The 22187-nt window shown below is 38.3% G+C and overlaps 1 protein-coding gene across 4 annotated transcripts in view; it reads left to right on the top strand.

Moving 5' to 3' along the window:
• The first annotated feature begins 221 nt into the window (after positions 1-221).
• Positions 222-22187, top strand: part of IDE (insulin degrading enzyme) — a 75285-nt gene continuing 53319 nt past the window's right edge. The window contains exons 1-6 of one of the 4 annotated variants that reach the window (XM_068950021.1): positions 222-329; positions 10642-10826; positions 12246-12453; positions 13395-13564; positions 16975-17097; positions 21712-21824. In XM_068950021.1, the coding sequence (XP_068806122.1) occupies positions 10667-10826; positions 12246-12453; positions 13395-13564; positions 16975-17097; positions 21712-21824 (774 nt within the window). In that variant the 5' untranslated portion in view covers positions 222-329; positions 10642-10666. Of the gene's footprint in view, positions 330-430; positions 631-777; positions 1006-10641; positions 10827-12245; positions 12454-13394; positions 13565-16974; positions 17098-21711; positions 21825-22187 lie in introns of those variants that run through there. The other 3 variants (XM_068950020.1, XM_068950019.1, XM_068950022.1) reach the window with 3 other exon arrangements.

Below are 22187 nucleotides of genomic sequence, written 5' to 3'. Positions count from 1 at the left end.
CGGAGCCCAGCCGCAGGGAGCGGGCGCTGAGGCGGCCGCCCGCCCCCGGCAGGCAGCGCCGGGCCGGGCCGCAGCCGCCCCGGCAGGCAGCGGGGCCCCGGTGGGCCCGACCCGGCCCCCCCGCTGCCCTTCGCTCCTCGGCCGCGGCCCGGCCGCCTCCGCCGGGCGCGGCTGCCCGGCCCCCCCCCGCCGCGACGAGTGTCGCCCCGGTTCCCCGCCCAGCCACCCACCCCCTCCGCCGCCTCCGCCTCCTCCCAGCGGCCCGCGGCCCCCTCCCCAGCCGCAGCTGCAGCTCTCCCGCCAGCAGAGGTAGGCTCCGGCGCCGCCAGGTACGGGCCCCGCCAGGCCCGGCGCGGCGGCAGCAGCAGCGCCCCGCCGGGCGCGGAGGGCGGACGGGACCCCGCGGGCGCCGGGGAGGGATTGGCCAGGCGGCGAGGGGAGGCGGGCGGAGAAGATGGCGCCGCCGGCGGCCGCGGCGCGGAGGCGCGGCGCGTGCTGAGCCGGGCCGGGCCGGGCTATGCGGCAGCGGCTCTTCGCCCTGCTGAGGCGGCCCCTGCTCGGCGTCTTGCGCCCCTGGGCCGCCGCGGCCTCCCGGCTCCCCGCTGCGAGCCGCCGGCGCTGCTTCCTCGGGTACGGCGGGTACGGCGGGCGGGCGGCAGCCGGGACCCCCGGGGGCCGCGGGGCGGGCCGGGGCCCGAGCCCGAGGGAGGCGGCTGCCTCTGTGCGGGGCGGGCGGCGGCGGGTGGAGGGGCCCTGCCGCGGGGCGGCCCTGGGCCGGGCGGCGGGAAGGCCTCGGCCGCCTCCCTGCCCGCGGGCGTCCCGTCCGCGGAGGGGCCGGGCGAAAGCGGCCTTGCTTCAGCCGCACCTGCGCCGGCAGAGCGGGGTGCTGCTGCCCGCCGCCCGGTCGCGGCGCGGTGTTTACTCGCCCCGGGTGGGCTGGCGGGGCTGTTTTTATGTTGCGAAAACGGCTTTTTGGCGTCGCTGGACTGGCCATGTTTTCCTGTGGTAGGCTTTATCGCAAGCGCTTCAGTTGCTTTAAAAAAAAAGAAGTGTTATCGGAGTTAGCCGAAGTTGATGGGAGCAGTGTCTTCGGTTCGTGGCAGGCTGTCCCGTGCTGGTCGGCGTGGCGTGGATCTCGTTTGTGTGTGTGTGACATAAATTACAGTGGGAGCAAAAAATACCTTGATTGAGGGAGGAGCAGTCAGGAGGCCCCGTCGACGTTTAGGGGCAAATTAAACTGTGGAGCCACTTGGCCAAGGCCTTCCCGAAGAGGAGCTGCGTGAAGGAAAGGGACTAAGTTGTTTTCTTTCTTCTTTTGGTGCTGTATTTGTCATCTTAATATCAAAACCTATACTTGACACTGCAAAGTAAGAGGTGTCAGAAGCAGCTTTTTTTTTTTTTTTTAGCCAAAAAAAGGAGTTGCGATGACTCATGTTGTCAAATCCTTGTGCGTCAAAATTTGGATGCACCGTTATTGTTCGTAATTACTATGTATGCTGTGCCATGAATATAGGAAGTATGCTTTGCTATTGTAAAGGTAACCCACAATGTGTATTCTGAGGCAGTGCTCTTCTGAGGCTGTAGTTTCTCCTACTAGGTTACTGCTTCTCCTTTAGTACGTGCATAAGTACTGGGACTTAACTTTATTTACATAAGTAGGCCTGCTGTATTTTCATACTGCCTACAACCATGATTTAATCATCCATTTAATTTGAATTGTGAATTGTGAATTAGGATCTACGTAAATAATAATGAAATGAGAGTAGGTGTAATGCTTTTATGTGAGGATTTTTTTTTAAGATGGAAAATATGTAAAAAGTAAGAATTTGCTTTTTGCTTGCATGTTCTCTGTTTCTTTCTCTGAATTTTCTCTGTATTTACACCTTTTCACTTTGTGCTTGTCGTCTAATTCTTAACCTTCATCTGCACCTCAAGTAGCTAAGATCACTCCTCGGCTGGACCTTCTTATCCCCTCCTTTTCCTCTCATATACAGCAGTGTCATAATCTATTCTAATTTCAACCAAAAACTCCAATGATGTTGATTTTGGAAAGTCCCTGAAAGAGTTCATACTCACGTATGTGCATGCTTTCTTGCTCCCTTTCTCTGCTCCGTCTACAGTACCTTTAGGACTTTATCAGACAGTCAAGGATGTAACTTATCTTGCACATGAATACGGAAGTAACTCCCTACCTGAACCTGTTAGGTCCAGAAAAAGAAAGGAGGAAGGGGCAAAAAGTCCATTACCCTAGTACAGCTGCTGTTTCACTGAGCTGGAAGGTGTTAGGCTCCTAGCTAGGGGTCATTGCAGGTTATTGTATAAGTCATCTACTAAAAATACTGTCAGGCTCTGGGAAATCACATGCTGGGTCGATATTTCTCATATATTAATTGTGTTTTATTAGATGCCTTCATAATAAACAATTTTGATACGTTAGTCTTTTAACAAAATAGACGTTAAAAGGACATTTTTGTGGTAAGAAGTGGCCAGAGAGAAATTAATTTAGTTGATATTGTATCTACAGCTGTATATTTTGTACATGGCATGTTGCTGGCAATGAGCATCTTTGTGTTCTCATCTTTATGTCCATAAGCTGATAAAATATTCTTATGAGACAGCACTGTATATATGTAAAAAGGTGGTTTTGGATCGAGTTTGTTCAGAAGTCGATTCACTGTAGCTTTCTATTTAGGAGATACCGCCTTCTGCAACTTGATTTTTTTTCAGAATGAGTCAGAACTATAGCTTGCCTGAACTATTGAAACAGGAAAAAAATGCTACAGAGTTGAAAGTTTACTCACAGTATTAAGAGTGGTATTTGATCTGAATTGTCCAAAATCATAAAAAGTAAGGCAAAAAATGGGTAAACAGTTGCATATACCTTTGTTAAAACACACCGCTGACTTTTGTAAACTGGTCGCTGTTACAGAATGTTGGTTCTGTCGAAGCTATAGTGTTAAATAAGCAATTGTTTTTAATGGGGGATTACACTGAATAATACACAGTTGTTGTCCTTTAGTGTTAGACTGACTAAAGAGGAAAGTTCTGGACAGTGCTTTTCATGACCCAGAATCCGAAAGTTCTTCATGTATTTTGTAGCTAGATCAGATTTTCTTACCAGTTCTCATGCCTTCCTATGTATTTTTTGTTGTTGTTCAGTCCAACTAAAGTTTTAGTCTGCTCTTTTTTTTTTTTTTTTTCAGACCTCCCAAGTTTTTCTTTTTGAGGATATGAGACAGATGGTAACATAAAGTGTAAAGTGAGTTGGCTTCACAAAGAGTCTTGGGCAATCTGATGTGCTACTTGTTGATAAAATATATGAAATACACATCAAAACGGGTATCCTAGAATAAAGCACAGAGGTCTCTTCTGTGGCATTTAATCTTATAAATATCCTGGCATGTGCAAGGCCATGTGCTAGACACCTGTGCTACACTGTAGTTGTGGATCAAGCCATGCAGCTGTAGGGTGGTGGGAGAAAAAGCCTGGGAGGAGAGAAGGAGGAAGGGAGAGTAAGAGACACTGGCTTGCAAGTTTTTTATGTATAAAGTAGTTGATTGAATACACAAATACCTTTCTGAAGAAAATGAGTAAAATGCACTTTCAAGGAGCTAATCATCTAACACAGAAACTAGTCTTATCAGTCTTATGATTAGCACGTGACTTAACTCTCTGATGAAAATGATACAAACTAAATTACTAGATTTGTGAAATCATTCTGAAGATCCTATATTTAGGACATATTGTCTAAAGATTAAAATGAATAGTTTTGCTTAAATTTAAAAAAGAATCAATCTTTCATATAATGAAGGGCTTCAAAACCCTTTTGGAATTTGCCTAGTTTTCAGCATTCTGATAAAAAGTTGAGACTACAAAATGCTGGAGAAAGGTTAATTTTGCTTTTTTAGTAGTTTTGGTGAACTTGAATAAAGCTTGTTTACCCTGGGGGATGTATTTTGATGAATTGTTTGGGACAGTTTTAAAAGAGAGATGGAAAGATGGCTGAACTGATGTAGCAACTTAAAAAAAAAACTTATTATCCTTTATTGCTATATCTGAAATTAAATCATATAAAATCCTACCTTTTTAAATGATTTTGTTACCCAAAGCTTTGGAATTGGTCAGGTTCAGGACTATAGTTTTAGGACAGTAAGTTAGCGTTTTGTTTTCTTGTTTGTATATCTTGTCTTGTTTGGCCAACCCAAGACTGTTGAAACACCCGTCATTTTACTATTCAGGCCGGTTGGCCTGAATACTTGGGCTCTGATTTTCCGGTGAAATGCCTATGGCCATTGTTTTTGCCAGGTTCACACATGGCATCTTCTGATTAATCCTACTGGCAGTTCATGTGCACTGATGTGTTACACCAGTACTTCTGCCATCAAGTTAGCAGTTAAAGCCTGCTGCAGGCCAAGGTTTACTGCTGTAATCTAGAATCTATAGAAGCAGGACCGTGCCGGGGATGAGAGCAAGGTGTCTGCCCCGGCTGCGGTCATTAGGAGGGAATTTTCTGAGTCAATTAAAGACTTGGCAAAAGGCTGCGGACTGAGGTTCTGAAAATGCTCTAATTGTAGCACGACTTCAGAATTTCCTCAAAATGAACTATGTAACAACACCTTAAAGATGTTCATTATCCCCAAACTTGCATGATTAGTTGTTCTTAATAACTTTGTAGCATTGATCAATTTGTTGTGGATCTTTGTAGCTGGAATTCTTGTATGGATGTAAAATTGTGTGCTGAATTCCTGGTGCGTCTAAAAACATTATAAAAATGTTAACATTTTGAACAGTTTGTCTGCTTATGCAGCCTGTCTGCTTATGTATGTAATCAATTTTATTTAGTTCAGCGTCCAGGAATATGTTGGGATCTTGGATACATTCTCTATCTTCTTGACAACTAAATTTACATAAGATTGTTACAGTGGATTATTGGTTTTGAAGAATGTGACTGTTTTAATCTCCATATGTTTAAAGGTGGGCTTAGTAGCTTTCTCTGCTTGAGAACCTGTAACTTAAAAAAAAAAAAAAAAAAAAAAAAACCAAAAAACCCTATGGGAAGTATCTGGAAATGATCCTTTATGGTAATAGTCTTTTGAGTTGATTTAGCTTTATTTGTTGAGATTACTCTAGTTCTGTTCCAGCTTTTTATGACATTCTTGCTAACAGAACTTATTTAAAACATTTGTCTTATTTTAGGAAAGTCCGTAATTGCATTGACTAAAATTTATTTTTATTTATAGTACGCAAGTGAGTCAAGAAGTTGAGAGCAGGTAGATTATTGGTTGACTTACCAGTAATGTCACTGTTACACATATAAAGATGTCACAATGCCATCAGATGGTGTTGCCATCATGAGGAGTGGTAGATGTGAGAGGAAAAGAGGAGGGGTAAAGACATGTAGAAGAATGGAGATTTATTTTATTATTGCAAAGCCACCAACTTGTAACTGAAGAAGTTCATGAAATCCTCCAGAGTGCTCAATTCAGTGCTGTCTTTCCTGTAAAAGAGGTGAGAAAACTTACTCTGCTTTCTGTTAGCTGGTAGTTCTGCAGCCCCAGGCCTCCTGCCGAAGCACACAGCACTTCCTTTGCTCCAGGCACTGGCAGCTGAAGATCTCCTTCAGGCGGGTTATTAAGAACCATAAACCAAAATGGATTCGTAAGTAATATAGAAAACATAGATCCCTTACAGGTCAGAGCAGAGAGAGGTTTTGACTCAACATCTACTACCATTTACTCAACTCGTAAATGGTAGGCAGTGAAGTTTGGAGTTACAAATACCTAAATGGATATAAAGAAAATGCAAGACTCAAACAGGTGCAAGATATGAGATTGGACGTTATCTTGGCCTCTGTGTTGTTTCAAAGACGCAGTTAGAACTTGAATAGCAGTAGCATTACATACCTGTGGATGTAGTACATATCCAGTGTATCCAACAGACAGAGATGAGACATGTGTTGAAAACCAGGAACAACTCCAGTTGTTCCCAGTATATATAATTGTAAACTTAGATTGAGCATGTTGCAGCCCCCTCAAGTGAATGCAAAAAGTAATTTAGGATCAGTTGCATAAACACTTCAAGCAAGCCTCAGATTTTAAGATAACTGAGATCAAAAACTGCTGAGCTGGTAACTGTTGCCGTTCATCTGGTTACTTTTGGCTGATCATTGTTTATAGACATTGATCTGGCTCAGACCTATGTACTAGCATTTGACTTCAACCCATACAGCCTGTTATGCCAACAAATCTGGGAAAAAAGCTTTTGAGTTTGTGCTTTGGGGATGACATTTTTTATTAGCTACTTACATTCTTTCATTGAAGACAGCCCTCAGGAGTTTCTGTTAATTGGGTTTCAAATATGGTCCTTTAATTGTTCAAACAATGAACTTAGATTTGACTACACTGGCTAATTTTTAATTAAAATAAGTTTACTAAAATAACTGTGAAAGATTAAAATTTAGACAGAATCATATACTGCTTAATCCCACTCCTGCTCTGTAATATTCTTTTCACAGCTGGAACCTAGAATCCCCGAAGAGCCTCACTGACTCCAAGGGACTAGTTGTCTAGGAACTCATTACAGAAATCGGGCCTTAAAGAATAGGATGTAATTTGACTTTAAAGTGCTATAGGTTAAAATTCAATATCTATTTTAACTGATTTTTTTTCCTGTACAGATGAAATCTTTTAGGTGAGAATGAAAAATCATTTAGTATTTCCTGTATTGAATAGGGATGCTGCTTGCACTTCAAACATCCCCGTTTTTTCTCTTTTCCTTCTAGTTCAGTCACCTTGCCACCTATAATTCTTGAATGCAAGAGTTCCTGCAGTGCCATAGTAATGCTCTGTATTTGTTCCTGCTGTCTTTGCTTTACTGGGTCTTTCTCTATTGCTTTCCATTTTGTAAAAGTAGTACAAAAATCCTTCTTTTAGTGGCATCTTTCTTAGTATATTGGCTCTATTGCATCTAGTTTGTTGATTAATTTCATAGCTACTGAACATCAGCACCCAGTGCTCACTGTAATGATAGTATAGGAAGTAGATACAACACTAGTACTTAGGGTAGGATTTCAGCATTGCTCTAGGAATTAGGCTACTTCTTAAAAAGCTACAAGAAGAAATACGGAATTCTTTTTGCTTCTTTCTATTGTCAAAAGCAATTCTGTTGTCAAAAGGTGGTTTGTAGTGGTTTATGATTCTTATGAAATGTGAATGTTTATGAAAAGCAGTCACGTGAGGGAGTGTTGATACTGTCTTGCAATTTACTCCTTAAGAAAATGTCATTGTGTAAATATTCCATCTTATATTAAATTGTCTTTCCTAACTATTATATTATAATAACATAGCACCAGGAGGAACAGTGCTCTAGCTGGAAGGTATTGGTCTTCTATATTTAATTTGTTCTTTTGACACATTGCCCTCCAAGAATATTGTATAGTTGATTTACTGTTGCTTTTGTATGAATTTGCTGGTGGGACAACGGCAGGGAAATAGCAGTGTGCAAACACATTTGAAGATGAAGACAATGTTGCATTCACAATTCCCCTTGAAATAACAATCAAGAAGGAGATAATGAGGTGAAGTCCTTGGTTTGAAGGCTTAATTACTGACTCTGAACTTTTGAAAATTGTAATTTTTCCTATACTGATTTGACTACCAAACTTGAGGTAACCTTTGAAGGAGGCAGAAAACAGGGTGTGATAATGAAATGAAATGGAGGTATGGAGCTTCAGAAAGCATCAGTTGAAATCTCATAAGATTTCACAGAAGCTACGTAATTTGATGAATCATGTTGGAAAGATGAATCATTTGAACAAACAGTAAAGTTCTGTGACTTAGTGATGTGGCTTAGAAATAACAAGGAGATGCCAGATCACAAAGAAATTATATAACATTATGTTATGTATCTTACAGTATGTAGGTATATTAATGAGATGGAATGTTTTAACTAAAAACTGAGTGATAAGCGATCATTAGCAGGGGTGAAATCAGTAGATGCAAAGACCTCCCTGCTCCCCTATATACTTGGCATTTGTCAGTCCAGTAGAACTGTCTGGAAGAGAGAGTGAAACAGGCCATTAAGACCAGTTTGTTTACTGATTTCCATCCATGACAAACCGTGCCTATTCTCACTTCGTAAATTGTATTCAGTATCTAAGTGTAGTGGAATGTTTCTACTTAGTACTCTGAACAGGCAGTCCGTAATCAGGAGCGTGTATTGTATCTGTGATGTTGATTCGGAGAAACAGATCTTGCCATGCTGAAGTGCGCATAATATTACTCCAAGTATCCTCTTGTTTTCCAATGGTGTCTGCCTTGCTTCAGGGGAGGGAAGCCCACAGCATGTTCCAAGCAGGATTAGCCTGGGTACAGCATTAAACTGGTAGATAAAGGACAGGTTGAAGCAATGGCTGTAGGCATTTAAATTGGAATTCAGCATCTCGGTTATTGCTTAATATTACGTTTGACTGCACCCATGATATTCGATTTTTCTTTTTTTGAAGTAATTTGTAGTGTGAGAAGGATGTCTTAGTAAAAGAAGTATTTCCTCCTGAAAAGCCTTCAGCTATACATTTACAAAAGTTAAAACATATTGTTTATGGCTCTGGCTTAGAGGTGTTCAGATTCTGATTATCTCTTGATGCCTTCTGTCTTCAGTGCTTCTCCGTTTTACTTGGATTATAATTCCTGTTTGTTTGTAGTCTTGTTTTCCTATGAGGGAGCTTTATAACTTTAAGTACATTTAAAAATGCCAAAGTAATTGTATTACTTCTTTCAAAAGTATTCAGAGATCTAGCGCTTACTTAACTGCTTTCTTTATAATAATATCTTTTCTTTCTTCAGTTTACTTTTATATCTCATTCTTCCCCAAGCATAAATCCTATCTCATACAAACTTTCATTCTGCTAGAAATAAAACTTTTGATTTTCTGTTTGTGAAACAGTGGTTTTCACTGGTTCTCCTGAAGACGTTGTGTTCAGAAACTTTCTACCCCAAAGGTGTTAATAACAATCAGCCCTTTATCAGCTACACTATATCATATCTGCATAATGCCAACAGTGCTGAATGACTGCACATCTGCTGGCTTCAAGGTGGCCAGCTTTTGTTCTACCAGTAAATGGGAAGGAGGTGATCCAGAGGTTCACAGAACTGCTTATCATTTTAAGAATGATACAGTATTTTAAGGAGATTTTGTTATCTGATATCCTTTTTTATTTGTAATTTTAAACTTTAAATAGAATGTCATTAGATTTTCATTCCCAGGCTTTTTCTTTGCCCATCCAGTAACGTTTAGTTTGCAGTTGATTTGATTGCTAGAGAGTTAGTTAAAATGTCATGACTGAAGACACAGAACAGTAAATAAGTAGACAACTGTGCAGTTCTTCATGTACTACGTTCTGTATGGTCTTAAATCATGGAAAACTTCTGTGAAGTTCCTTGAACCATATGACCTGACCATGGGAAAATAAATACAGTGAAACTCTTTGTTATATATCTGATATTGATAGAACTGTACAATATTGTCTTATGCCTGTGTGTATGTGCTGTGGAAAGTTAGACTTGCATCTGATTCTGCTCATAAATGAAATTAATTCACCAGTTACTAACCCAAGCTCATGTAGTAATCTGCTTGGCAATATAAAAGGTGACATTTTCACCACAAAAAAGGTCAGTTTAGTTGGTACTGTATATTCACGTCGGGACTGTGACTAAAACCCTTCTTGTAAAACAGGATTAAAATTTATTGGCAGCTACGTATGGGAATAAGCCCCATGAATGAATTGTGCTTGGCTCCAAGTGTTGCTCTCACTTACCGTTTCTGGGATTTGCTTAAATTTCTTTATCTTTCAACGTGCAGTCAAGTGGTTCCACTCCCACACTCCATTCATCCAAGACTGAATGCCTCACCTTTTAACTTGGCAATAAATTAAATAGTCAGAGATGATGATTTCAGAATCATGCTTACTTTATTAGTATTTAAAAATATTGCTGTTAAATAAACATGCATCTTTATTACATTAATAATGGAAGTTTCAACATGCAAAGCAATTTTTTTCCTATTTTATCCTGGCAGTTTTGTGGTGTGAGTGGAGAGTTTGTGTTTGTGTGCATGCGTGTGTGTGTGGGTGGGTGTCTGTCTGTTTAATGGCAATGTGGTAGATGATATGACCCTTTCCTGCCTGAGCGTCTAGTACCTTACTATAAAATTTTTGTATATCTAAGATGATGGCAAAGTTATAGCATTCATAATATAACTAGCAATACAAAGATATACTTTCCTGAATCCTGAAAATACGTTCCAGATAGCAATATAGACTTTAATTTACTTTTGTTCATTTCATTTCATAATAAAACGGGGATGATATTTCTTTACTAAGTTATTTTTTTAATTGCTGTAAGTGTGAAAGGCAAAATTACTTCAGTTAGGCAATCTGCAATTTTATTATATCACTTCGATTTGTCTTTAACATGACTGTCTCAGGATCTGAACCGTAACTTTACATTTAGTCCAATTTTATGAGTTTTGCATGGAACTAAATTTCTTGCTCTCTGTATCACTCACAGCTTATTCTCTAATATAGTTATTCATGTATTAGCAGTGCTTAAGTAAAAATAATATTTAAATATTCTTTTATTTAAGGCTTCAGAAGGAGACAAATAACAAAATGAACAATCTAGCTATTAAGAGAATAACAAATGAAATTATCAAATCACCTGAGGATAAACGAGAATATCGTGGACTGGAATTGGCAAATGGCATTAAAGCACTTCTGATCAGCGACCCCACCACAGATAAGTCTTCAGCAGCACTTGATGTACATATAGGTATTTAATACATGTTGTGTTCATTAGATCATTAATAAAAACTGCTTTAAGTTTTCCTGTTTTAATTGCATATAAACTGATGGAACTATACAGCAACAATTTGGTAACCTTTATAGTAGTATCCAGTTCTCAGCTTGGCCTTTTACTGTATTTTAGAGTTTATTTAATTTTTTTGATGTATCTAGTAGGAAATTATTAGGGCTAATTAAATTCACTAGATGTATTCTGTGTTTACTCAAATGTAACTTAGTCTACAGAGAGACTTCTTTTAATCATTAAGTTTCAAGTTATGGAAGATCTTTTAGAAGCAGAAAAGGGAAGGGTATGAGTGCAGTTATTTCAGACAGCTCGCTCTGTCACGTCAGATTTATTTTCATGTTAAGTTACTGATGTGTAGGGGTAAAAAAAAAATGCTGTAGTGCTAGAGGAAGGCGGGGAGGAACCCCATAAAGTCTCTGATGCCTATGAGTGCAAACAGAAATATTGGCAATAGAAGGGAAAGGCAGGTACTTTATCCTTTTAAAATCGCTGAAGTATTTTTCTACTTAAATAGTTTCGCAGTTGCTTTCAAAATGTGATGCACCCACATACCTTTACTTTTCTTCTTTCTTTCTTTGTAGTTGGGAGCTCTTGTTGCCCCTTGTATACGGTCAGATATAGAGTAATCTTGAAAACTTCTGGCTCCTCTTGTAGCAGAGATGACTGTTGCAAGTCATTATCTAGTTCAGAGGATCCTACCTAGTTTTGTTGGATACCACGGCAGTAACAGCCAACTGCTGTGTCCACTTCCTGCAGATGTGCTAGAAGAGCTGTCTCTGTTGCTTTCTCCTCTGCTCTCCCATTGCACATTGCTGCACACTCCAGAGCAGGACTGCCAGACTCAAATTTCCACATTTCTGGCTTCCATTCCTATACACCATTGTCATTTTTTTAATCTCTGTGCCTTTAAACCTACTAGCTGATCACCAGTAGCTGCTTATATTCACACAATTACAGCTCATCCCTAGTCCTATAAACCACAGGATAAATACCACCTTAATTGCATCTGGCAATTGCTACCTTCTAATATGGTGCAGTTATTGAAGTCACAGTATAGAAGTCAGAACATGGTGATCTGCCAGGTCTCTACTGATTATGAGTCATGGACTTCAATTTAGAAATCTTCTCTCTATAAGCCAATGCAGGCTTATTTGGTGAGGCAATTTGAGGCACTAATTGGTTCAGTTACTCATTAAAAAAATTTTTTCTTTTTATTTTTTAGGTGAGTTTAATTGACTATAACTGCCCAAGTGTCTACTTGCAGCTACAGAATTGGTATAACTGACTGAGGCGATAAGCCATAGTATAAAACATGTTAAAAACCGTAATATTTTAACATTATTTTTTATGAATGGGTATATGAATTTTTTCCTTCTGCAGGATCCTTGTCTGATCCCCCCAACATTGCTGGGCTTAGTCACTTTTGTGAGCATATGCTGTTCTTGGGAACAAAGAAGTACCCAAAAGAGAACGAGTATAGTCAGTTTCTTAGCGAGCACGCGGGGAGCTCAAATGCTTTCACCAGCGGAGAGCACACCAACTATTACTTTGATGTGTCACATGAACATCTAGAAGGTGCACTGGACAGGTAAACACACTCTTGTTTACTTTTAATTTGTTAATATTTGTGCTGTTTGAGTTGCATAAAAGTTCTTGCTGATGGTTTTATCTCTATGATAATAAAGAAAAGATTGAGAGCACTGTGTTTAGTTAAAACTGGTACTAGATGTGGTTCAGTACAAAAAAGTTTTGCTTAGACTTTTTCAGCTGTTAGACTTCCTCATCGAGGCAGATTTTCAAAGGTTAAGGGTGCTGTTTACACTGAATATTTTTGAAAATAAAAAGTGTGCAGAATGGCACAGAATGTGATCACAAACTTTTGCATTGTACAAATATTCTGATTATATGATCAAATATTATGCTTGCCGCAGGATCCTTACATCCTCCATAGCATAAGAAGGATGAAGTCTGGAAATGAAATAGGATTCCTTTAGTAAAAGGCAGTGACTGAAATCTCTGCCTTTTGTGGGAGAGGACAGAAACTGAAAGGTGTGTAGTCAGTGAGGCAAAGCAAGAAGATTTTCTCATGGGTGAGAAATATTGTGGGAAGTCAGTTTGTTTTTTCTCCATTGCCTGTGCCATAAAATTCCGATGTATGTTTTCTGGATGTCTGACAAAAGATTGGTTTGATTTGCAAGATGAAGGATTTCTTGCAGCTAAACTTCAAAGCCATGGAAGTTTTGAATGTATGAAGTCTGATGTAAGGTTGATCCTTGTCATATCTTATATGATGAATCTGTTATTGCCTGCATTTATAGATAAAGAAATTGAGAAATAAAGATAGTGAATGCAAATCAAAACTGTTCTTGGATTAGGAATTCTGCATTTCTTTTCTTTTCTTTTTCTTTTCTTTTTTAGCAAATTAATATATTAAGCTGTTTTCACGAAGGGTTTTATGCTTCATACTTTCCTGTTAATGTTTTTTTAATGTGCTCTTGCCTTGAAAAAAATTGAAAATTTTTTGTTTAGATTTGCCCAGTTTTTCCTGTGCCCTTTGTTTGATGAGAGCTGCAAAGACAGGGAAGTGAATGCAGTTGATTCTGAGCATGAGAAGAATCTAATGAATGATGCCTGGAGGTTGTTTCAGTTGGAGAAGGCTACTGGAAACCCCAATCATCCCTTCAGTAAATTTGGAACAGGTTTGTCAGAATATAATTATCCATCCATTGGAGTTTTGTGTAATGTACGTAGTAATATTGTTTATATAAAATTGATAAAGACAGGCCTGAAACAATTTGCTTTTTTCCTCTCCACGCATGTCTGTTGTGGAGCTTTATTACGTTTTCCACATCACAGACCAAACAGAGCTGGACAAAAACATAGGAGACAGAGTGATACAAGAATTGCAGTACAGTGATGATGCACCCTTTATGGTTCTGATAATTACTGCAGTGAATGCTATTTTCCAGTGACTGGACGGAGTTGTCATAATTTGGGACTGTAAGTCTTTGTGCACAACAAAGTGAACAACCAGTGTTTGATTTGCTGTGAGCCACATGCCGTTTTGCTAACAAGTATTGCCGTAAGAGAAGGTGGTGACAGGGTCAGATCAGAAAGACGAGCAAAGTAGCGTGAGGATTATCGAATGACAATATAAAAACAAAATCTGAAGCATAAAAAACAACAGCAATAGATGGCTAGGAAAATTAGTCTTGGACCAACCCTGATTTTATGGCTATATATCTATTTTTTTTCCAGGCTTTGTTATTCGCAGAATGCTCTCTAACAATTGGAAAAAAAATAAAGCCCCATAACCTCAATTTAAAAAACATTAAAGTAAGATACCATGGTTATGAATAAAACCACAAAATTTTGACATTTTGGCAGAAGTTTAATTGGAGTTATTTTCGCTGCCATTATTTTCTGCATGAATTGCAAGTTTATTTGTGAAACTATCAAAGTGATAGGGCCATTAATTCATATGTTGTCCTGTTTCATCCTTGAAAATCAGTGTTATTTGTGGCTGGGTCATTTAGCTGGAAGAATAGTTGGTGCAAATCCTGGGTACTGTAGGATGATGGGAGGGCAGATAATGGGCTCTAAGGCTGTCTTCTTCCTCTGTCTCAAGAATGAGAATATTTTTGCACTTGATGATGTGAGAGGCTGCTAGCCAGCAGCTGCAAGAGCCTGTGTTGGCTGTTTTCTAGTAGATAGAGGCTCTCTGAAACAGGAAAATTATAGCTGTATTCCCCACAAAGGTTAGTTCAGAAGAGATTGTTAGGAATTACATATTGATACGCAGGCAAGTATCCAAAGTACGTTTTATAATCTCAGAGGGATAGAATTTGGCCTCCCTGAATTCTTGAATAACGTTTTTGCTGTTTCCGAAGAGATTATTTTTAAGTTTCTGCGTAGCGCTCAGAAAACATCAGTTAAAGTTGCAGAAACAGTTTTCTACAATTTAGGAAGGTTTTATAGCTGGCAAAGGTGAAATCTTTTCATGAGGAGAACGCCTGAAATATGCTGGAATTCAGCAGCAATACTCAATTCTTCTTAGTTTAGTCTCTCATTGTGAATTTAAAGTATAGCATGTAGCCTTCTTGCACATCTGATTTTGCAGGACTAGAGCCTAACTTTGGCTTTTATTTACTCAGAGTTGCCAACTGCAGTACTGTTTTCATGACAAATGCGGTTGGCATTCTTCTTATTGGGTTGTTTTGTCTTGTTTTGTCTCTTGTTTTTACTTTGTTTGTTTAGGTTTTTTTGAGCAGCTGAGACATTGTTACACAGCCTAGCAGGAATGACTCCGTTTCGTACCAGAGGCCAGAGGTTGTCAGGCCACCCCTCATTGCTGTGGAGCCTGTTTTGCCAGCAAACTTTTCAATCCCCTTTGTCTATCCAGAGAAAAAATATACCTTAATCCTTCAGTTTTCTTGTTAGTATGAGTATTTTGTTCCCAGATATCCTTCACCCATCTCTCTGAATAGCTACCTATGACAGCAGTTGTAGTCCACTAGCGCCCTCAGCGGTGTCCAGCGCTTCCCCAGGCACTTTGCAGTGTCCGTTCTCTTACATCTATAGGTGTCTTCTGACAGTTGCCTCTTAATGTGCTCCAGCACTCTAACAGCACACCTGCAGTGCTAAAGCTGGTGCTTTACCTTTTCCTGAGTAACCTGTACACTGATTCTGTGGGAGTGAAGGTGCTAGAGTATTTAAAACTTCTGCATCTCATTCGTCTGCAGGCTGAAATCTGTACAATCTCATAAGCTGCTGTAGCTTATAGGTTGGAAAGGAACATCAGTGAAATATTTTAAGTAAACTACTTTAATGATCCTTTTTAAGCCTCATTAGGAATCTTTGATTTTATTCACTTACAAGTGAAAGCAATGTATTGCTTCAGGCAGCTTCTCTGCATAATGTATTGTTGGCTGTTGCAGTTGTAATGAGACTTGTATCTAATCACCAAACATCTGGACGTTATCCTTGTCTTACATGATACACGTTGCTAATTTTGCCTTGTTGGTTTGTGTTAACTCTTGATCTGTGATAGTGAGATTTGTGCCCTGGCACGTACCAGGCACGCTCTCGCAGCATTTTCTCTCATTTATGCTGATTTTTCTTTAAACATACAGATCTACTTTGCTGCTGTATTCTCTTGCCTTATTCCTCCTTCCCATCCCTTCCTCTCGTCTGTAAATGATCTCTGTTTGGCCTCAGCGAGTTACTGGTTTCACAGGATAGCGCGTCAGAAGTTTGCAGTTTTGGGCTGTAGAGTTTATGGATGTTTTTGTGTGTCCATGTAGTAAAGGGAAGTGGAGTTGATGAAAACCGGGTATGTTCTTTGTAGATTCTAATGCTTCTGTTGTTTCAGGTTCTTACTCTTGTACGAAACAAGAATTCTGCTTTGACTATGAATATGGACTATTTTCTTATAGTATACTATTCAAAGCTTGATACTGATGTAGAGATTGCATTAATTAATAGGAAATGACTTAATGAAGAAAGCTGGGTCTGTTCTGCAAACATGGGCTTATTTAGGCCCGTTTGTAGTGGTTCTGTTGCCTTCTGGTCCTGTTTCTCTATGCAGCAACAGCATAGCTGTTCGTGAAGCAGGAGCTGAACACTCAACGATTTACAAACCACGTGCTGAAATTAGTAATTATTTCAGTTTATCTTAATGTACCAGGCTATAATGTGTGGCAGTTCAGCACACAATGATTCCTGTGACAGATATGTGTATATAGGAGTGAAAACATGCTGCAAACGTGCCAAAGAAAAAGCTTTTCCTTCTTCTGAGTTAGAGCCTTTAATTGTATTGCCTTGAAATAACCCATTTAAATTAAAGGGTTGACTTAGAAGACTGAAACTTTCTAGGTTCTTGAGGAGGATGCAGATTGAATGGAAGTATTTATTGGCTCTGGTGAGCTGAGATGATATTGATCCAATTTGCTTGTTATTATGTATGCTAATTCTTCTTTAAAATGACTGTCCATCTGGAGCAGGGCAGATTCATTCATTCATGTTTCTGGTTTTGATCTGAAAATTCATAAACGTAAAGTTATATATGTCATCTACAAGCTATATCATTAAATACTCTTTTATGTTACAGGGAACAAACTCACTCTGGAAACTAGACCAACCAAAGAAGGAATAGATGTAAGACAAGAGCTATTGAAGTTCCATTCTACTTATTATTCATCAAATTTAATGGCTATTTGTGTTTTAGGAAGAGGTGAGGACCCAGAATTTTATTCTGTTGGTTGAATAATACTTGTAAATGTTATTTGTGTTCTTAAATAAAATGAAGCATATTCAAGTCTGTGAAAATCTAAAGAAGGGGGGGGAAAAAAGTAAAAACTGATCAAGCTGTACAAACTGATCAAGCATAAGTTTATGTTTAGTGAAGTCTCCAAAGCAACTAGCAGTGTATAAATTTAAATGCTTGTAAAGTCACTATAGAAAAAGAAATGAGCAGAAAATTTTAAATACGTTGTCAAGTTACCAGTTACTGTCATTGTACATATATTTGTCTTGTGAAGACCAACACCTCTGTGGTTTCAGATGTTAGAAAGGCTTTTGTTACTTTTTCCATATTTTTAACCTATACTTCAATTACAAATATTTCTCTGTATTGTCAGAGGATAAATGAAATGTTGAAATAGTGTTAGGAAAATTTTAATATTATTAACTAGTTTTATTTTAGAGATTTGTGAGCCTTTTGGCAGACCTAATCTCAAAATGCCTCACAGAACTTATTTGAGAATGACTTTAGCCAAAGCCTCCAAGATACTCCTAAAGCTTACGCTGTTTGTTTTACAGTAACTTAACATTTAGGAAGGAGTCTTTGGTTCAGTTTCTGAATTAAGTTCCAATTGCTTAATATCTTTTACAATCAAGATGATATTTTGTGTGGGTTTGTAAAAGCTTAATGACAATGTGTTGAAAACTGTTTGCTTATTGAGGAAAATACTCTGGCAGAGCAGTATTTGTGTGGTGTTTTGCAATAACACTTCGGATATGAGCAGAATAAAATTCATTAGCAAAGGAAATCCCTCTTTACAGCTCTTTTTTATAACAGAAAGCTGAGCAGGAAGGTCGTTGACAAAGCACGCCTGTGTAATTCTAATCATAGCATATAAATGAATTTTTTTCTTGTAGATTTTAAGACTGACAAACATGGTCAGGATGATAGTTCTCACTTAATTGAAGTTTTGTGCATATATTCATTGGTGGATCAGTTCCAGGCTCCCTGATTTCCCTCAGTTAGATTTACTGTTACAGCACATCTGCTGTAACATCACATCTTTGGAAAAAAAATTTTTTTACAGTTGCAAGATGAAGAGTAAAATGTATTTGGTTTGTTTTCTTTCTGCAGCGTCAGGTGTTTGTTATGTGTAGGGATATATTTAACGCAAAGAGGGTTAGATGAATGTCACATGAAAAAATGCTTTACGTATTCTGCTAGTAGCTGGGAAATTTCTGCAAGTCCATATGGTAGTATTGATGAAGATAACCTGCACATATTTTTCAATATTCTGAATTTATTTTTATTCCTATTTGAAACAGGGTTTTCCTTTTTATCTTCCATTTTTTTTCCTTTGCTGTTTTTACCAGAGCAAAATAAAAGTCTTTTTTTTCCCTCTGGAGAGCTTCCTGAGAAGCTTAGAAAGAATGTATGCCAAGCTGTTTCCTCATTGAGGAAGCAAACCCGTTGTCTACAGAGACATTTATGTTCTCTAAAATATTCACTTATTAATTGAAGGTAAATAGATATTGATGAGAGGTTAAAACTATTGAAGTAAAATTCTTCTCCTCGTTTAACGATTCTGTTTTCGTGATATCCAGACATTATAGGATTTTTTTACTAGCTCTTTGCTGGACATGCAGTATTCCAGAACAGACAAAATCTGAATTTCTGGTCTCGGTGAAATGCAGAAAATAGCCTTAAAGCACCTTACCTTTTGAGAATTTTTGAAGTTTGCATGTATATGTATATATAACATATATATACACCACAAAATGCAAAAATATCTTTTTAAAGCTTGAATTGAGGTGTTTTCACTAGTGATCTTCTGCAGTAGAATTCCTTCGGTGCGAGTTGCCCTCCTAAATACTTTGATATTTAGGAAAAAATTAAGAGCCTTTGCAAGATAGATCTCTGGGATCTTTCCTTTCAATTTTGTAAAAATAAACAAACAAAACCTTTCTATTGGGCATTTTTTATCAGTTTGCTTGTATACAAAATGCCATGCAACTACCCTTATTAGTCATATTTAATTAAGTTGTTGTCGCTGTAATAGTGAAGTGCCATTTGGACAAAAGTTGCATCTTGTTTTCCCTGGAGAGAGATGTGCTTTTTTCACTCTCTGCTCTTCATTTTAGCAGAAAAAATAGACAATTGCTTTCCAGGACGATATATATGAATGACTTATTCAGTTATTCGAGGGCTTATACACACATGGCTCTAGCAACAGAATTGAAAATGGGCAAGTTCCAGGTTTCTCCTGATTTTTGATTATAAGGAGTTCCCCACATAATGGCAAGCTGCAGAAAATGATCCATGTTAGCATGATTCTGTAAACTCTCTGTAAATTATCATCAATTTAGCAGTACTGCAAATTAATACAAAAAAGTTTTTATAAATGATATAACATAAAGATATGGTGAGTTGCACTTTGCAAGTCCCACATGTACTTCTGACTCTTCTGCATTCCAAAATAAATGGGTTTCTAAAGCTATGCACAGTCTAGTGGTTTTCAGATGCTCTGATTCTTCTACTGTCTTTTTGTTTGTATATAATATGGAATAAAAAAAATAAAAAAGTGAGGGAATTGGAATATAATTTCTCTAATAAATAGTAATAAGTATTCAAAACAAAGATTTGCTACAATTAAATCATGAAATTCAAATCAGAAGATCTCTGTTTGTTTGTTTGTTTTAATAGAGCCAGCAAAAATAAAATCTAATCAAAAGCAAAATTCACTGAATAATCATGGAGCAACTTTAGTACACAGCTCACATACAGAATCCTAAACAGAAACTTTTTCAGTACGAATCACCCTGGCAACTGGAAGTCAATCCTCGAAACAAAAGCCTCACAGTAACTCTAAAGCTTAAGTGATTGTGCTCTTTGCCCATATTGAGATGGTATTTTTGTTTAGCTTTACAGAAACTTGATTGGGAAAACTTGAATTCAGACTACTTGTGTTTGAACGTAACTGAACTGTGTATTCATTGATTTATAAAGAAGCTACTCCATTAACCAGAAACAGTGTTGTGATCTTGTTTGTTGGTTAAAAAGGAAAAAATGTTTCTATTTTTAGAATTATTACCCTTACCATCTAAATTTGACCTAAATTTGAAGATTTGCTAGTAAGAATTAGATGCAATAATATATACTTCATTTGTGACTAAGAAGCAACTGTGTATAATAAAAAAAGAAGAAAAAAGGATATGGAGAAAGTTTGGAAATAGTTCTTTGAAGTTAATTGTTTATTGCATCTTGGTCTTCTATCAGGCCAGGTTAAAGAGAGGAACCGAATGAATAGAAAACAACTGGTTTTGGTTTTAGCAGTAGAAAAATGTAAACTTCAGCCTTGGCTGACTTTCTACTAAAGTAAGCCTGTAACTGTCAGCGGTAATTTTAGCGTCACTGGCTGGGATTAAGCCTGAAAAAGTATTAGTGGTACCTATCTAACCTGAGGTTCAACACTGTTCCCATTCTGTAAATATAATCTTACATACTTTTTTCTGACATGGATAATCAATAGTGGCCATTAATACAGTTATATGCAGGTCACGAAGTATTAACATATGCTTAACCGTCTTGGTTTGCACTGTATTTTTCCCCTGCAGCTTTCTGTCCCTGCAGCATAGGAGCTCGCATATGATGGGCAGAAAAGTCTTTCCTGATAGACAAGAAAGATTCCACTTTCTACATTTAGGGGGGATTGTCTTGACTAGCAAGGTGGCCGCTCTTCGAGGTCTTTCAAGGATTGAGGTTGGCTTTGAGAGAGCCAAGAAACCCTACAATTTTATTCGGCTCCTATCATGAAAGGTGTAGCCTAAGAAGACTTGAGGGAGAAGTCTCTCTTATCTTATTCTTTCTTTTAGAAATGCTCCAAAATGCCTCTGTTTAGGCAGATAGCTAATTTGAAGGCAGTGTTTCAAAAGAATCCATGTTTGTGCCGTTTAGGTGAATAGATACACAGCATCAGCTTCTTTCTGCAAATGTTCTTAGTTTCATTTTTGACAAGTTCTAGAATCACAGGTTGAAACTAGAATGGATGTAAATGTAGACCTGCCTACAAAGATCACAGATGTGTGTATGAAATTATGGGGCACTGGAGGACAGATGAAGAGTTGGCTCATGAAGAGTTGAAAGTGGGCTGAGGCTGAATACAATCAAATTTTGACAAAGGCACTTTGACGCTGGAAAAATGTGGATTGCACACAGTGCTGTGGAACACTTATAGCTGTAATTCCATGTCCCTTGTGCTTTTTGTGTAATGTTTATTTTTGTAAACATTCAATATCTCATGCGCCTTCTCTTCAGTTCCAGCTTAGATTCATTGGTACAATTCAAAGTTGGTTTTTTTTTTCCCCCCTCCTTTTTGGGATTTCTTTTACTCATGGTTGAAACCTTCCTTTAATAAGCATGGTGCTTTTGTAATTGTTCAAAAATTAAGTATTAAAATAGATGTCCTTTCTGAAATTAATAATCTTCATACCTTTAAAACTGCTTTTCTGTATGATCCCTGTCTCCCCAAAAGTATATCCCAAATCTAAACTTCCTAGAGTCTACAGATTAATCATTATGCTTTTTCTAATGTCTCTTTTTTTCTAGAATCTTTGGATGAATTGACTAGCTTAGTGGTGAAGTTATTTTCGGAAGTAGAGAACAAAAATGTCCCTATACCAGAGTTTCCTGAACATCCTTTTCAAGAAGAACATCTCCGGGTAGGTATAGAGATGTATCTTCCATCAAGAGTGTAGAACTTAAGTGATATTTTTCATGCTAGAGTAACACACTGTGCACCTCACGACTTTTGTATCAGTGTCCCTGATAAATTCCATATTCATTTCTCCATCTTTCCACCCACCTCTCTGCACTAATTATAATTCATATGATTATAGTAAAGATTGCACATTTGGTTGCAGCTGTAAGCAACTGAGAAATAGTTAATTCTCAAATTAATAAACAGTTAATGTTTGCAGCATGTTAAAGCTTGTGAAATGGAAACGGCGGTTTAAGTGTTGCCCTAATTTTTACATGCCTTCACTTTTAACTGGATTTTTTTTTTTATGTTTATGTTGGTAATA

This window comes from Struthio camelus, chromosome 7 (genome assembly GCF_040807025.1).
Source record: "Struthio camelus isolate bStrCam1 chromosome 7, bStrCam1.hap1, whole genome shotgun sequence".
NCBI classification, from domain to species: Eukaryota; Metazoa; Chordata; class Aves; order Struthioniformes; family Struthionidae; genus Struthio; species Struthio camelus.
The sequence above is the reverse complement of the archived record's forward strand: the minus strand, read 5'-3'. Positions and strand labels throughout refer to the sequence as shown.